The sequence below is a fragment of the Helianthus annuus genome, chromosome 3 (genome assembly GCF_002127325.2).
Source record: "Helianthus annuus cultivar XRQ/B chromosome 3, HanXRQr2.0-SUNRISE, whole genome shotgun sequence".
Classification (NCBI taxonomy): Eukaryota; Viridiplantae; Streptophyta; class Magnoliopsida; order Asterales; family Asteraceae; genus Helianthus; species Helianthus annuus.
In genome coordinates this window covers 169,287,631-169,305,162 of record NC_035435.2, presented here as the reverse complement: position 1 = coordinate 169,305,162, position 17,532 = coordinate 169,287,631, and the positions used below count along the sequence as shown (strand labels likewise).

Sequence of the window (17,532 nt, the reverse complement as noted above, 5' to 3'; positions counted from 1 at the left end):
CCAATAAACCAAAAGATTAACCTTCAAATTGTTTTGATTAATTGTTCTCATGCCAGTCTTATTTAAAGTCAGATATGTACTTTCCAACCTGATTTTTTATTTAAAATTTCATCAATGTGTGATAGGGACCAAACAATGATTTATCATAAATGATGCACCATTGGTAGGACAAGCACCCGCCTATGATACTTTCATAGATTTATCACCACAACAAGTTAAAACATTAAATATACACTCAAGTTACTAGTGCTCTAGTGGTGGCCACGGGTATTTAAGTTCCACTTATGATGGGCTCGGGTGAGTTTTCCCCTCAAGGTCTCAAGTTCGAGTTTTGATGATAGGGGTTTCTCATTGAGGGGTTTAAATTGGGGATCTATTGTGCGAGGGGGCTTTCTAGCGCGGACCCGGTTAAGACAACGTATGCTAGACCTCCCAACATTCGCGAATAATTCACACCTTTCAAATATATATATATATATATATATATATATACACTCAAGTTGGAAAAAAAGCTTAGTATATCTATCTCTTTTACTTTAATATTTATATTAAAATTATACATGTTTTCCTTGTAGTTTACAAAAAGTAACATCTTTGAATACTATCTTTTTTTAAGAGAAAAATGCAATTTGCGTCCCTGTGGTTTGTGTGAAACATCAACCTGAGCCCCTAAATTCATTTTTTGGTTTTTTGAGCCCCTGAGCTTATGAATTCATAACACTTTGAGTCCCTCCGTCAGTGTGCCGTCAGTTTGACTGTTTGAGCCAGGGGTAAGACCGTCTTTTGCCATATATTAATAACACTTTGCGTCCCTATAGTATTAGTGAAATATCAACCTGAGCCCCTAAATTCTTTTCTTGCTTTTTTTGTTAAGAAATCATTGATTTAACTCTTTTTAAATAAATTCAATCTAATAATTAACTCTTTTTAAATAAATTCAATCTAATAATTAACTCTTTTTAAATAACTGCAATCTAATAATTAAATGTATACTATATATAACAAATTATTAAAGCCTAAATTGTATATTAAATGTAAACTTTTAATACATACAATACAAACTCGATAACAAAAGACCGTAACATACAATACAGAGACAAGCAATTGTGGATCTTTACTGACGGGTGCACTTCGGAATGTAGCAGATATGAATGAATATAACCCCAGTGTAGCTAATTGCATATCTGCCACTGGGGTTATATTCATTCATAGAATGAATATAACCCCAGTGTAGCTCTTCGATTTTCCTTGAAATTCCAGAGCTCGCTAATTACATATCTGCCACTGGGGTTATATTCATTCATATGCAATTGATCGTTTTGATCAATCAGTTCCTTATGTGCACCGCACCATCTTCTAGGAGGTTGTCAAGTGTTCTCGCCTTCGTAGTTGGTGTTTTGCGTATCTTTACATCCGCAGCCATTCTGTACAATATTTTTACAAAAAACATCACAAATACATTCACAAATAACTGATTATCATCATCATCATGTGGCATTCAGATTATCATTAAAGAAAACTGAAACCAAAATACCCAAATCAACCCTCTGTTTTTTTACAAAAACATTCACAAATAACTGATTATCATCATCATGCGGCATTCAGATTATCAAAAACTGATTATCAAAAATCAATATGAGGAACCCAAATCATCGAATCAAACCAAAAATCAATATGAGGAACACATTAATCCGAAACTGATTCGATCAGTTCTTTTTAAACAGTTCTCAAACAACCAACCAAAACGATTCGAAATTTACCAAAAATCAATTTTCACATTTCAAGTATCAATATTGATGTGTTCAAATAACTACACATTGATGCGCTTTATCAATTTCCATCATTTGTTTCTTCGCATTTGATTCAGAAATTAAAACACACAAGTATCATAGTTTCAATAAACAACCTAGATCTGTACTCTAATGGTTTTTAATCAGCCAAATGATCCCATGAGATCTGAAACTATAGAAATCAATGATACATTTTGAACAATGTACTCAGTTGATACCCGAGACAAAAACTCACAAGAATCAAAACCAAAACACATTCAAAACCTCTGTTTTGATACCCGAGACAAAAACCCACAAGAATCAAACAAAACCAAACCTCTGTTTTGAAGATGAAGCTGATGAAGATGATGAAGATGATCTGTTCTGAAGATGAAGATGATGAAGATGAAGATGATGATGATGATAATCGGTGTTGGGAGTTGGGAGAGATCTTGTTGAGTAGTGTGATGAAACTGATCTGATCATTCATATCTGCTATTAAGTGTAGATATTAAGGGTTAAGGGTATAAAGGACTTTTCACAATTGTCAAACAGTCAAACTGACGACACACTGACGGAAGGACTCAAACTATTATGAATTCATAAGCTCAGGGGCTCAAAAAACCAAAAAATGAATTTAGGGGCTTAGGTTGATGTTTCACACAAACCACAGGGACGCAAATTGCATTTTTCTCTTTTTTTAACAGCTTGCGATTCCGTGGTTTCCATTTTATAACATGTTAGGGTATTAGAACTAACTGGCGAAACGTGTAACATAGATTAAGGGTATTTTTGTCAATTCATATCTATATTTAGTAAAAAACAAAAAATACTCTCCTTACCTCTTAAACTTAGATTACCAGTTACCACCATAGTCGCCGGTGACCACCATCGCCTTCTTCGACGACTGGTAGCTGACTTCAATCTTCATCACCACGTTTCTGCCAGTGACCACCCTCTCCGACCACCACTAATAATCACTTCCATTAACGTGGACTACCACCTAAGCACCACCACCAGCCACTACCCTTTCCTACACCACTGTCGGCCACCACCCACACCTGAAACACTGCGACACCACACAAACAACCAAAAAACCGTCAAAACTACTTGTATCTTTATCATGTTCCTCTTATTTATCTCTTTTTTTTCTCTTAATCTTCCTCAATTCAAGGGTCAAAAGGTAAAACCCTCTCTGTTTAAATATATCCAGCGAGATTCAAGGATCTCCGGCCACCCTCCCTCTGTTACAAAACACAAAATAAAAATGTCACTCATATGCACATTGTTGCACTTGTTTTCGACAGCTAAGAGCATCAGGGACCTCAATCGACGATGTTTGACTTTCCGACCACCCCCTTCTTCTAGATCTGCTTCAAGTAGCAAGTGTGGGTGGTGGTGGTCACCGGAGAATGTGGTTATGAAGATTGGATCCAACTACCAGTCAACGGAAATAAATAATTGGAAACCTGTACGACATCTTTGAAGCTAGACTCTCCTTGTGGAAATCTAATCTCCTTTCAATTGGTGGACGCATGACCTTGATTAAGTCTGTTCTTGAAAGTCTCCCCAATCATTACTTTTCCCTTTATAACGCTTCTGCTAAAGTGATCAAAGGCTTGGAGACGCTCATTAGAAGGTTTTTGTAGGGTGGTTCGGGCGAAAACCATGGTTGCAAAAGTCGCTAGGCGCTCCCTAGTCTGTCGACCGGGGAGTTGAGAGTACTCGGCATAGGCGGAGAGTACTCGGGGAGTACTCGGACATGTTAAATTATAAAGAAATTAGTTTTCGGAAATTAAATGTATGTCTAATAACATAAATTTACTAATATTTATAACAAAATACGTGAAAATAATATTCATTATTTAATTATTTAATATTTAATTATTTAATATGATAGTCATATAAATTATGTTTTATTATTTTTTAAGTCAAACTCGGCCCGAATTGACGCACTAGATCCGATTTTGGCTGAGTTTGACCGCGTTTGATCGATTCCGAGTAATTAGGCGGAGTTAGAGAAAGTCGCCTCGGCAACCTGCCTTGTAGCGACTACTCGGGGAGTACTCGGCCTTGGAAACCTTGTTTTACAACCATGGCGAAAACAAGAAGATGCATTGGGTAGCGTGGGAGTGCCAATCCCGAAAGAGGAAGGGAGACTTGGATTGAGCAAATTGACACACATCAACATCGGTGTCCTATCCAAATGGGTATAGCGATTTAAGTATGTGAAAAACAGTTGTGGAAGAAGGTGGTAGAGGCGTTCCACGAGAATAGGAACAATTGGGATTTCCTTGGGTTAAAAGAAGCTATAGTGGAGTTTGGAACAACTTTGTTAAAACTTTTGCTAGAACGTGCATTGACGGTACCCCGTTGCGTAATTTTTTCAAAAGTGTGGTTGGTAATAGTTGTGATACTTTCTTTTGGTTGGATCCTTAGCTTTTTAATGAACCTTTAAAGGACATTTACCCTAATATATTTAATTTAGAGGCTAACAAAAAGTGCAGTGTTGCAAACAGGTTAACTAACAACGGAGATGGATCAATCGGTACAAACTGGAGGTGGAGGACCTAGTCCGGAAGCTTTCTAGAGATATCAGAGTTAAACTGGCTAACGAGAGATTTGGGAGCTGCCAGATTGGAAGATCGCGAAGACAAATGGATTTGGATTGAAGCTAGCTCGGAAGATTATTTTGTTGGGATTGTGAGAAGAGCTTTAAACAAAGGCGTGGATCAGAGCGGAAACTATGTGATGAAGTGGTGCAAATGGATCCCTATGAAATACAACGTCTTCGCTTGGAGAACTGAAATGGGGAAAATCCCTTCAAGAATGGCGCTCAGAACCAGATATATCGAGATCGACAATGTGTCGTGTCCGTTGTGCGGTTCGAGCGACGAGGCGAGTAATCACCTTTTCACATCTTGTATTGTGACGAGTAGGGTTTGGCTTCACATTTCGTCATGGTGTAAAGTAACGCCCTTTTTTCTCTACACTGTCAGGGAGGGAGATTATGGACCTCCATAATCATGCCAGGCTGAAAGGGTTGGCTAAAGAGTTATTTTACGGGATTGTTTTGATCGGTTGTTGAAGTATCTGGCGCGTGAGGAATGGAGTTAAATTCTTTAACAACCAAGTTCGGGTGGAAGATATCATTTGTGGAATTAAGTCGGTAGGTTTTCTTTTGGGCTAGAAGTAAATTGAAAGTGAGGTCTGTGTCTTGGACTAATTGGTGTAAATTTGTTATTTCAAAAGATTATAAGATTAAATTAACGTATAATAATTTACATCGAGATAGTTGGTAAACGGGCAACAAGCTGCGCCGCTATGTTTGTTGTATGTAGTATGTTTGTTGTATCGCCCTGTTTTTTGGGTTGATATTTTCTATTGAAGTTTACGTTTAAAAAAATCATCATAACCGATTTATTTGTAACAAATTATTTAATTCAAAATAATCGGTTAAAAATATTATTTAATTAAGCTGATTAACTATATCAGTTTTGTCAAGAACCCATACAACAAAAATATTTTTAATTTATTTTCTGGTTTTGTTAAATCATTCTGCCTGCCAAACACGCATATAATTTTGAACTACACGTGGTGGTGTAGCCAGTTGCCGTACCCCTTTGAATCTTTGTTCTACAAATATATACATACGGTTTCTTAATTAATAATCACATCTAACTATTTAAGTGTGACACTATTATTATTATTATTTCCAAATTGTTATACTCATAATGTTGGCCCGTAGCATTTTTCAGAAGAGGTCTTGTTGGAGGTCCGGTAATGTCTATCGTTTATTTGGCCGGCGGTTGCCGGCTTCCACCGTGGAGGCGACGGAGATGAAGCCTACGGTGGTGGGTCACTTCTCAACTGCTGCTTCAACTCCTATAAAGTCCACTTTTGACTGCTCTTATAAGGTTTGTTTTTCAACTTTTTGTACATGGGAAAATGTATATTGGATTTTTTATTGCTTGTCAAATTGCGGATTCTACCCTACATACATGGTTACGAGTTACCCACGGAGAGGCGCATTACAATACTTTTATTAAAAAAAGGAATAATGGATTTTAATAATTCAAACTTTCATCCATTGGCCGGCAACGGACCCAACTTCAAAAATAACCGGTGGTGGTCCCAACCTTTTGTATATTGTAAACCAATGGACTTTTACTAAAAAAAAACTTAATTTCTTTTTGTCTCCTTATCCTTTTCGGTTTAGTAAAGGTCCATTGGTTTACATTATACGAAAAAGTTGCCGAAAAGGATAAGGAGACAAAAAGAAATTAAGGTTTTTATTAGTAAAAGTCCATTGGTTTACAATATACGAAAAGTTGGGACCACCACATGTTATTTTTGAAGTTGGGTCCGTTGTTGGCCAATGGGTGAAAGTTTGGATTATTAAAATCCATTATTCCTTAAAAAAAATAAAAATGAAAGTAAAAAGGGACATTTTGGGGATTAATACTTTTCTCATACGATGTTAAAAATATTTATATACTATTAATTTAAAACATTTGTATGCATGTATGGTTGTATGTTGAGCTTAAATAGTTGTACCTTAATCAAATATTTGTTGTAAGTTGTGTTTAAGTGTTTGGTTCTAAGTTGTGCTTAAGTGTTGTATTTTAATCAAATATTGGTTGTAAGTTGTGCTTAAGTGTTTGGTTGTAAGTTGTGCTTAAGTGGTTGTACCTTAATCAAATATTGGTTATAAGTTGTGCTTAAGTGGTTGTACCTTAATCAAATAATGGTTTTATTATCTTACCAAATTCAATGTGTTTTGTATGCATGTATGGTTGTAAATTGTGCTTAAATGGTTGTACCCTAATCAAATAATGGTTTCATTATCTTACCATATTCAATCGGTTTGATTCATTCAAAGTTGTTTTGTTTTATTTGTAAATTATTATTATTTATAATAATCTAATTAATTTAGCTAAAATCTTGTATAAATATAATTTGCAACATATCGATGCAATGGTTGTTGTAATGTATGCATTATGGTTTGTATAGTTGTAATGATATATATTATATGTAGATTCCGGTGAACCTGTCAAACGGGAAAAAAATAGACGCGGGTTCATCGTAATGCGCGAGTCCTAGATCAGCTTAGTTATTTTATTCTATGTTTTACGTTTCGGTTTAATTTCTTCGCATTAACACCGAAATTTCAGTGTCGGTGGTCGCTGGCAGTAGTGTGATATTAGTGCTCGCCTCCGCCGCAACGCGGGGGGTGCTTAATACTAGTTTAAAATGAAAGATAATAACGTAAATGTAATGTGCAAATTTGGATCACTGACGGGACCACTGGATTATCATCGTGACACCAGCGGAACCACTCGATCATGTACACTCCACTAGACATAATGTATATACACCAATTCAAGAGGAAACCCAATAAATATGAGAAAAATCCCTTTGTGGGAATCGAACCTAAGACCTGTCGGTCCCAAAGTCTTATCTCACCCCCAAAACGTCACTAGGCTATTAGACCATGTGTAGTGGTTTGGGTGAATAATACTCCCACCCTTGGGCATTTTCCGCCATGTGGCAGTACAGTCAGCAAGGGGCATTATTGGACGTTTTTCTAAAACGGGTGTAGTGGGGATGTGGGCATTATATTAAAAGGGTGTAAAGAACTAAATAAAATAAAAAAAACTAACCAAAAAAGGGTATTGGTCAAACCTAAAGAAGATAGCTGTGATTGGTGGGTGTTTAATTGTTCCAGCGTGATTTAAATAACGCTAAAAAGAAAAAAAAATGATGAAAAACGCCCAGAGGGCGGGTGCTGGGCGTGATTGGGGGGAGAAAACGCCAAGATATAGCCCACTACAAAAGGTCGTAGTATGATGTTTTTTCGTATACACAATCTACCCGTGTGCATGTAAGAAACACGGTATTTAAAAGAACATGAACCATTGAAAAAAAGTTAAATGATTTGCATAGCACGGTATTTAAAAGAACATGAACCATTGATAAAAAGTTAAATGATTTGCATTTGTTATTTTTGTTAATTTAAAATTGGAAAATTGGTATTTAATAAACTAACCTTTAACCAGTTGGTAAATAATAATCCAACTTACAGAATTGGTATATAATAATTCTACCTATCAACATGTTGGTACTCAATGAACTTTCGTTAATTTTTTTTAACTGAAGTTAGTTTTTAAGTTTTATTTATTACACAAACAGTCCCTGTAGTTGTAATTTACTAGTTTTAACTATTTTATAAACCTCAAATCGAGAAAAAGGAGGATTTTCGAGTGGTCTTTTTGTTTCATAAAATAGTTAAAGCTAGTAAATTACAACTACAAGGACTGTTTGTGTAATAAATAAAACATAAAAACTAACTTCAGTTAAAAAAAAATTAACGGAAGTTCATTGAGTACCAACATGTTGATAGGTGAGATTATTATTTACCAATTTTGAAGGTTGGATCATTATTTACCAACTGGTTAAAGGTTGGTTTATTAAATACCAATTTTCCTTTAAAATTTTGTAATGAGCAAGTTATTGCGAAAACAAATGTACATATAACCATTAAACTAATGATGATTTTTTGTTTGTCAAATGTTTGATTTGCAGTTGTATAACAACAAGGTTCATTACTTGTCAACTAGTGTGGCGGCGGCTCTTGAACGAGTGGACAACATAATCGACATACCCCTGGCACAAACGGGTGAAGGTATCGCGGAATGTGAACTTCTCAAATGGTTTGTGAAGGTGGTAAGTCGTCGATTCGGCTAATTACTAAATTTCTTTGGTTTGTTTTCTCAGATTTAATAAAGCAATTCTTTGATGGTAGGGAGATGAAGTGGAAAAGTATCAACCTCTTTGTGAAGTTCAAAGTGACAAAGCTACCATAGAAATAACAAGCCGATACCAAGGAAAAGTTATTCAATTTCTTCATGTTCCTGGTGATATTGTGAAGGTAAAAATTATTAAACACTCTGTATTGCATAAAACTAAAATGACAGATTTCATCTACAAATATGTTTACGCACTTCCGGGTTTAAATTAACATAAGTATTAGTTTTTCTTTTCTTTGAACGGCAAAGAAACCTACTCCTCAGCAGTACTCCTGTATCTGCACGTTGCAGGATTTGAACACCTTACCACCAAACCATGTCACTGGGACATAAGTAAGGTACACATATGGTCGCTGTGGTTAATCAAAATTTTGGATTTAGTCCCTACTCTTTCAAAACTACACGGATGGTCCGTGTGGTTTGCACTTTGTAACGTATTTAGTACCCAACGTTTAGTGACTAAATGTGTTACAAAGTGCATACTACAAGGACCATTCGTGTACTTTTGGCAAAAGTTAGGAACTAAATGCGTTACAAAGTGCAAAACCTGAGGACCATTTATACTTTCAAAAAACTAGAAAGTAAATCCAAAATTTTGGTTAATTTACTCTAAATAGTAGTTACTTGTTTATCTTTGTCAACTACAAATTGTTTATTTTATTATTGTGAGTAAAAGCATACATATGGCCACTTTAATTTGAATTTGTTTTGAGGTCCGAAAATAGGTTGAGTTGTAGGACATGGGTTACAATTATAATAAAAATTGTATAAATAAATATAAAAAATAGTAAACATACTTTCTTTACATATTTGGGAAATTGTAGTAACCGTACCATGTACAAATCTTAACGAATATAACTTATAATACAACATATGTAATCAAATTGTAGAAAAGGTAATCAGTAGCGAGTTCAATCAATTGTTTTCTGGATGATTTCATTCATGAACTAGCCAAAGATTAAATACAATGTTTCAGATCCTGTTATTTAGGACCGATAGGAACAGAAAAACAAAAAAACAAATTTGCTATCTTTATCCCTAAACAAAGATAAACCAATTGACTAATTCAAGTTACGTAGCGGAAGGAGATAACTATATCCAATACTCCCCCTCAAGTTGGAGCGTGTAGATCTCGCATGCCCAACTTGACAAGCAACCCCTTTAACTGAGAAGCCCCTAGAGCTTTCGTAAGTAAATCAGCTAGCTGCAGCTTTGAATCAATGTATCTCGGCTCAATCTCTTTTGACTCTACTCTTTCACGGACAAAGAAACAATCCATTTCCACATGTTTTGTTCGCTCGTGGAAGACGAGATTGTTTGCGATATGTCTTGCAGCCTGATTATCGCAAAATAACGTCGTTCCACCCTCCACTTTTTCACCAAGTTCATTTAGAAGGAATCGGACCCAAAGAATTTCGCTGACAGTGGTGGCCATGGCTCTATATTCTGCCTCTGCTGAAGACCGAGAGACAACCGACTGTTTCTTAGACTTCCACGAAATAGGTGCCCCACCAAGTAATAATAAATAACCCGTACGCGAACGTCTCGTAAATTGGCACCCTAGCCAGTCGGCGTCACAATAGGAAACTAGTCGTGTGCCTCCTTCTTTGGGTAACAAAATGCCTTGTCCCGGCGTCATCTTCAAATATCGAAGCACACGAACCGCGGCATTCATGTGGCTCTGCCGAGGGTCTCCTACAAATTGGCTTAGCACGTTAACCGAGTATGTGATATCGGGTCTAGTTGCTTGCAAATAAAGAAGTTTTCCGATCAACCGTCGATAGGAGCTAGCATCGACTTTTTCTTCTTCGAGGTCAGGGCCGATTTTCAGATTTTGTTCCATAGGAAGTGGGCTCGGCCTGCAACCTTCCAGTCCACTTTCCTTCAATATGTCAAGTGTGTATTTGCGTTGACTCAAAACTAGCCCTTTCTCGGTACGTGCCACCTCTATTCCCAAAAAATATTTCAACCTGCCAAGGTCTTTGATGGTGAAAAGGTCATGGAGCTGTTTCTTTGTGTGCGTGATCATGGACGAGCTATTTCCCACAATGATTACGTCATCTACGTATATTAATGCAGCCACAAAATCCTTTTCCCTTTTGTAGGTGAAAAGCGAATAGTCTGCCTTAGACTGCACAAAACCAAGCTGCAACAATGCGTCAGTAAACTTGTGGTACCAGTTACGAGAGGCTTGTTTAAGGCCGTATAGTGACTTCCTTAGCCGACAAACTCGCGTTTCGTTGGCGTTGGAAAACCCATGTGGTAACTTCATATACACTTCTTCCTCCAAATCTCCGTGCAAAAAGGCATTGTTTACATCAAGTTGGTGAATCAACCAATCCTTTTTCACGGCCAAGCTAAGGAGTGTTCGAACTGTCACCAGTTTCCCAACTGGTGCAAAGGTATCGTGGTAGTCAACACCCTCCATTTGAGTGTACCCTTTCGCCACAAGTCTTGCTTTGTATCGATCGATCTCTCCGTTTGGCTTGTATTTAATTTTGTACACCCACTTTGAGTCGATAGCCTTTTTACCCGGTGGGAGTTGTTCCAATGACCACGTTCCATTTTCTTCAAGGGCACGTATTTCTTGTTTCATAGCTTCCCTCCAACGTTCATCCTGAGAAGCTTGATGGAAATTTTTAGGCTCATCTTGCGAAGAGATGGCCACAAGAAACGCTTTATGATCGTTAGAAAAACTTTCATAAGTAACATAGTTTGCGAGTGGATGTACCGTGGAGTGAGCTTGATTTGAACTTGAGGTGGCTTGATTGGAATTTGGGTGTGCATGATCGATGGACGGCGGCAGATTGACCTGAAATTCCCTTAGACGTGTGGACTGAGTTTTGTTTCGTTGGGGTCTTTGTGCTGTCTCGGCAGGTTCTGTGGTAGTCTCGATATTTTGTTGGTGAGCTGGAGTCACAAGTTCAACTTCTTCATTGTCAGTTTGGTTTTCTTCGAATGGATCATTGTTGACTGGGCTTTGTGGTTCGCTTGGGCCCGGTTGTGAGCCCTCTTCACTGCCGATGGGCTGCTTTGTTGTTTCACTGTTTTCATCAAGGTCGAGCCCAAGGGTTTCTGGATTGGGCCCCTTTTCCGAGTTAATCCCCACTGTTCCCTTCGGTTCATTATTACGAAACAGTTCCATAATTTCTTCATCCCCTTTGAACTTAGCAATACCCTCTCCCGAGTATGGAAATATATTTTCTACGAACCGCACGTCACGACTTATGATCATTCGTCTGTTTTCCGTGTCGTACACTTTGTAACCTTTTGTTCCATACGGGTAGCCTAAAAAGATACCGGGTTTACCTCTAGGTGCAAATTTGTCCCCTCTGGTGTCGGTATTCCAAAAGTAAGCTAAACACCCGAAAACACGCATGTGATCATACGTTGGGGGTTTTCCACATACTATCTCGTAGGGTGTTTTGTACTTAATTAGTTTGGACGGCAACCGGTTGATAATATAAGCGGCGGTTAGCACGCACTCCCCCCAAAATCGTATTGGCAAACTGGCTTCAAATCGAATGGCTCGGGCAATTTCTAGCAGGTGTCGGTGTTTACGTTCCACCACCCCATTTTGTTGCGGGGTGTGCGGACATATGGTTTCAAGCATGATGCCATGGTTACTATAAAAGGTCTTCATCCGATTTGAAACAAACTCTCCCCCGTTGTCACAGCGTACTCGCCTTACTTCCTTTTTAAATTGAGCTTTGACCAGGTTAATAAAATGAATCAAAAAATCACTCGCTTGACTTTTCTGTTTGAGGAGATAAACCCAAACTGCCCTGCTAAAATCGTCAACAATAGTAAGGAAATAATTCCCATTTGTAAGCGAAAAAGTGCGGTACCCTCCTCAAATATCACAGTGAATCATGTCAAAACATTCGACCGTTTTTATTGAACTCAATTGAAAAGGAAGTCTAGACATTTTTGCTTTAATGCAAGAATCACAAAAACTGTTCTTTGAATCGGGAAGAACTACAAGTGAACTAACATGTGACATCTTAACACTAGACGGATGACCGAGACGTTTATGCCATTGTGTAGCCGAAACCGCAACCATTGCCATTCTGTTTTCTTGGTCAAACCGAATCTTGTATAAGCCGTCATTGCACTTACCCGTTCCAATCAAGCTCCCCGTTCTCAAGCCCTGTATCACAAAAAAATCCGGGAAAAAGGTAACGGCACAATGCAAATCTTTTGTTAGTCGACTCACTGAGATAAGATTGCATTTAAAATTTGGAATAAACAAAACCCCTTTAATTTTAATGCCTCCTGTGAAGGTGACATCTCCTTTTCCTTCGACCGGGACGCACTCACCATTTGGTATGGTAACAGGTGCTTCTCGGTTTTTAGTTAAGTTTTCAAGGACCTCTTTTATGTAGGTCATGTATTCGGTAGCACCCGTATCCATGACCCACTCGCCGTTATTATTAAATATACCTGCCATGTTTGCCACCGGTGCATTTCCATCCCTTTTCTGATCAGTTTGCTTGCCAAAAAGCTTCATGAACATCCCAAATTGTTCTTCGGTGAGACCTGGGATCTGGGCCGAGCCTTCAACAGTGGCGGCTCTCGGTTTGGTTGCTTCTTTCTTCACCTTTCCGGGCCACCAATCTGGGTAGCCAATCTTCTTGAAGCAACCTTCTGCCACGTGACCATCTTTCCCACAGAAGGTGCAATGTCCCCCTTTGTCACCGGTCTTCTCGGTTTTTGATCCCACGGTTTTTCTTTGTGGCTGTGCGCTGCGTCCCTTTTGGAGAGAAGTTTGGAATGCTGCGGCTTCCGTGGTGATGTTCGTTTTCTTCCCGGTCGCTATACTCCTTTGTTGCTCGTCCTCGGAAATCAGGTGATAGGCAGCACCCATGGTAGGCGTCGGCTTTAATGCCAGGATCTGTGTTCTTATCACAGAGAAGTCGGGATCGAGTCCCATAAGAAACTCATAAAGCCGCTGCTTGTCTTTTAGGGCTACTAACTTTTTGCCGATCTCACAGGTGCATCCGTTACATTCGCATCGAGGGTCAGGGAGAACCGAATCAATTTCGTCCCAGAGTCCCCGTAAGCGCGTGTAATAAGCCGAAACAGATGACCCGTCTTGTCTTGTTGATGTTATTGCCTGTTTCAACTCGTATGTTCTTGGGGCGCTCTCCTTTCCAAATCGTTCGTTGAGATCGTCCCAGATTTCTTTGGCCGTGCTCGCATATTTTACGCTTCCTCGAATATCCCTTTCCATGGCGGTGGTGAGCCAACCTTTGATCATGGCGTCGCACCTCATCCATGGCATGTAGTTCGCATGGTTCTTCTCTGGTTTCTTCACGGTTCCATCCACGAACCCAATCTTGTTCTTGGCGAACAAGAAATTCGTCATCTCTTGAACCCAATCATTGAAGTTGTTGTCATTTAACGTATCGTTCACTTGGAGTTGCTTCGGGTAGTCTGATGGGTGTAGGTAGAAGGGAGATCCCGGGTTGGTGGCTTCGTTGCCGGATCCCTCTCCACCGTCTTTTCCGCCTGCCATGAACAGGCTTGATTTGAGGATTTTAGTTTTGATCTTCCTGCTCTGATACCATGTAGAAAAGGTAATCAGTAGCGAGTTCAATCAATTGTTTTCTGGATGATTTCATTCATGAACTAGCCAAAGATTAAATACAATGTTTCAGATCCTGTTATTTAGGACCGATAGGAACAGAAAAACAAAAAAACAAATTTGCTATCTTTATCCCTAAACAAAGATAAACCAATTGACTAATTCAAGTTACGTAGCGGAAGGAGATAACTATATCCAATACAAATTGATTCAAACTATAGTCTTCAACAAGAGCTTTTACCGCATCTTCTTGTATGGTCCGTTGTGTAGTCTTCAACGAACTCTTGAATCACGTCTTCTTTTACAATCCGTTGTGTAATCTTCAACGAGGTCTTCAACCACGTCTTCTTGTACAATAATTTCCTACAAAAAGAACAAACATATATTGACGGTTGTGGCTGAGGCACGCGTTCAACACGATTCCCTTAAAACAGATTTCGCGCCTCTATTAAAGACGACACGCCTGTCTCCCAGAGTACAACAACCGAAACAGTCTGTACTGCCGGAAATGGCCACGTGCCCGAGGTTACACCAGATAAAATTATAGTATTAGAACTTGTGGAAAAATATGATACGAAGGTGACGAAATCGTATAGAGAAAACATATCTCTCTAAGTACCCAAAACATGAGTCTTCAAGTATTTCTTCTTTCCCAAAACTCTCCATATATTCATGTATTTTTCTTGTATCCCTTCTCGTATTTTTCTAGCATTTTCTCCATCTCAAAATGAGGCACATAACCTACCATTTTTACAAGAGTTGAGAATGAGTGAAAAGTCTGACTTAATTAGCCACTTAATTATAGACTTAGTCTGAGACATAAAGACTCAAATTAAAAGACATAAAAACCCTATTCAAGAGTTTAGTCTTTAATTCATCATACGAAGAGTTTATTAATAATTATAATTTTATTAAATTATAATTCACTAAATATCCATTCACCAAATTTCCAACATGAGTCTCACCTCATTTGTTGATGCTATTATGACCACTTCTTAATCTAAGGTTGGAGAAACACTTTTGAGCATAAGTGTTGATGCTTCTCAAGTCCCATCGGATGTTGGCAAGTCATCACCAACTTCTCATCCAACCGAACCAAGTAAGGAAAGCTCGGATCTAAGCAAGACTCAAAAAGGGGAAACCTTATCGACTCCTGCTGTTCGAAACCTTGCAAACCAACACGGTATTGATCTAAACGATGTCCCAGGAACCGGGAGACATGGAAGAATACAAAAAGAAGATGTCCTCAATTATGCTACTAGCATAAAAAACAAGCCTGCCATGGTTAATCCTAGTTCTGATAAACCAACATTGGAACCAGAACCAATAGTCCAACATATGACAAATGAATCTCTTTATCAAGACAAGACATTGCCCATAAGGTATCTAATTATCACCCTTTGTGTTAGAAACGCGATATATATCTTTCAACGCTTAATGGTTGTTGGTTTTTGGTTCAGGGGTTATCAACGCGCGATGGTGAAGTTTATGACCTCAGCAGCAACCGTACCTCATTTTCATTACATCGAGGAGATTAACTGCGATGAGCTCTGGAAGCTTAAAGTTGCTTTCCAAAAACAGAATTCCGATCCAGATATTAAATTAACATTTCTTCCCGTGTTGATTAAATCTCTCTCGATGGCCTTGACGAGTTATCCGTTGCTAAATAGTACCTTCAATCTTGAAAAATATGAAGTCAATCTAAAAGGTTTTTACATCTTCGTGTTACTATATTTAGAAATGCGGCATCATCTTCAATACTGAGATATATCATAAGACCAACAAAATGATTTAACGTTTCGTTATCAACCTAAGATAATAATTATGGTTTTGTATTTGTGATCATTAGGTTCTCACAACGTAGGAATCACGATGGCTACACCAGTCGGATTAGTTGTACCAAACATAAAGAATGTTCAACCCCTTTCGATTTTTGAGGTTAGCAACTTAGCATATAACTATATATAAACCTTTCACTAATACGCATTAAAGTAGGGCCGACAATAGATATCTATATAAGACACGATTAGACCTGTTTACTAAAAAAGTACACAACATGATTTTTTTACTTTTTAAAAATAAACATAATTATGAGGTTAGGATCCATCATTTCTTCTTCTTGGTGCATAAAACGTAAAACTGTGTTATAAACATGAGATATGAAGTAGTTAAACGAGTTGTATGTATGTTTAATACTTGTGTTACACGCGTCGTTAGAGACCTGTTAAACCCGATAAGACACGATTTGTGATCCCTACTTTAAAGTTACACCATTTAATTTAGGGGGTTAGCTACATAGTACATTGTTGACGATTTTTCAGATAACCAAAGAACTTGCACGGCTACAAAAGTTGGCTCACGAAAACAAGCTTACTCCTGAAGATATACGTGGTGGAACCATAACTCTAAGCAATATTGGAGCGATTGGTGGGAAGTCTGGATCACCCCTCATTAATGTTCCCGAAGTAGCAATCATAGCCCTTGGTCGGACCCAAAAGGTCACTTCTTTTGGTGACGATGGAAACGTGTACCCTGTCTCACTCATGACGGTAGCTTTTTTTCATTTACTTCCCTAATTAATTACATATACGTTTAAGTTGTTCGTATGTGATTATAATAATTACTATATATTATAATGTGTTGTTTTGATCAGGCTAACATAGCGGCGGACCATAGGATTCTTGATGGAGCAACCGTAGCGCTATTTTGCAATGAATGGAAGAAGCTTATTGAAAAACCCGAGTTGATATTGTTGCATACGAGATAATGTAATCCTTAACCCTCATAAGTGCCATATTTTGCTTTGCATCAAAGATTGGGTGCAGTTGGAGCAGAGCTTAGGCTAGATGACTTAAATTGTATAACTATTTTTTTTTTTTTTTTGTTAATGATCAGTTAAATAAAGCACTTCAACTTTTCGAGTTGAATTCTACATTTCTATGATATCAAAAAAAGTCGTGAAATGTAACCAAAATTCATACTAAAATTATTTGGTGTTTGATCATCTATTTAATATTTAAATTAACATTCATAGTTTTTTTACTAGAAATGGCATAAACAAAACCTAACTACTTAACTAGTAAGTAGTAACTAATATTGGGATAGGTTAGGTTCATTTGTGAACAACCTTCTTGATTGTGAACACTAGTGAACTAATCCTAACCCTTGATTATGTTACGTTAAATTAGTTTTATTTTCAGTTTATTTATTTTTTGCATGGGTTAGGGACCAATATGGTTTTCTTTTGTTTCTTGTGGGTTGTTTCCGTAACTTATGGTTTGGTTTGTTTAAATATTCAATGTTATCTATTCCTGGAGATTATCCAGTGAATTCGTTTTTCATCTTCTCCCTAGTTTCTCTCAAGTTC

General features: G+C 37.9%; 1 protein-coding gene across 1 annotated transcript; it reads left to right on the top strand.

Annotated features, from left to right (window-relative positions):
- Nucleotides 1–5,430: 5,430 nt before the first annotated feature.
- Nucleotides 5,431–17,060, top strand: LOC110930725 (lipoamide acyltransferase component of branched-chain alpha-keto acid dehydrogenase complex, mitochondrial). The gene is made up of 8 exons (XM_022174084.2): nt 5,431–5,686; nt 8,355–8,495; nt 8,575–8,700; nt 15,171–15,547; nt 15,626–15,873; nt 16,015–16,103; nt 16,487–16,714; nt 16,819–17,060. Exons 1-8 carry the CDS (start codon nt 5,504–5,506, stop codon nt 16,930–16,932), a joined length of 1,506 nt encoding a protein of 501 aa, XP_022029776.1. The 5' UTR covers nt 5,431–5,503; the 3' UTR covers nt 16,933–17,060.
- The last annotated feature ends 472 nt before the right edge of the window (nt 17,061–17,532 follow it).

Coding starts and splice junctions, on each gene's coding strand:
- LOC110930725 (XM_022174084.2), top strand. CDS start 5,504: ATGTTGGCCCGTAGCATTTTTCAGAAGAGGTCTTGTTGGAGGTCCGGT. Junction 8,496..8,574: donor TCAAATGGTTTGTGAAGGTG/GTAAGTCGTCGA, acceptor CTTTGATGGTAG/GGAGATGAAGTGGAAAAGTA. Junction 16,104..16,486: donor AACCCCTTTCGATTTTTGAG/GTTAGCAACTTA, acceptor ACGATTTTTCAG/ATAACCAAAGAACTTGCACG.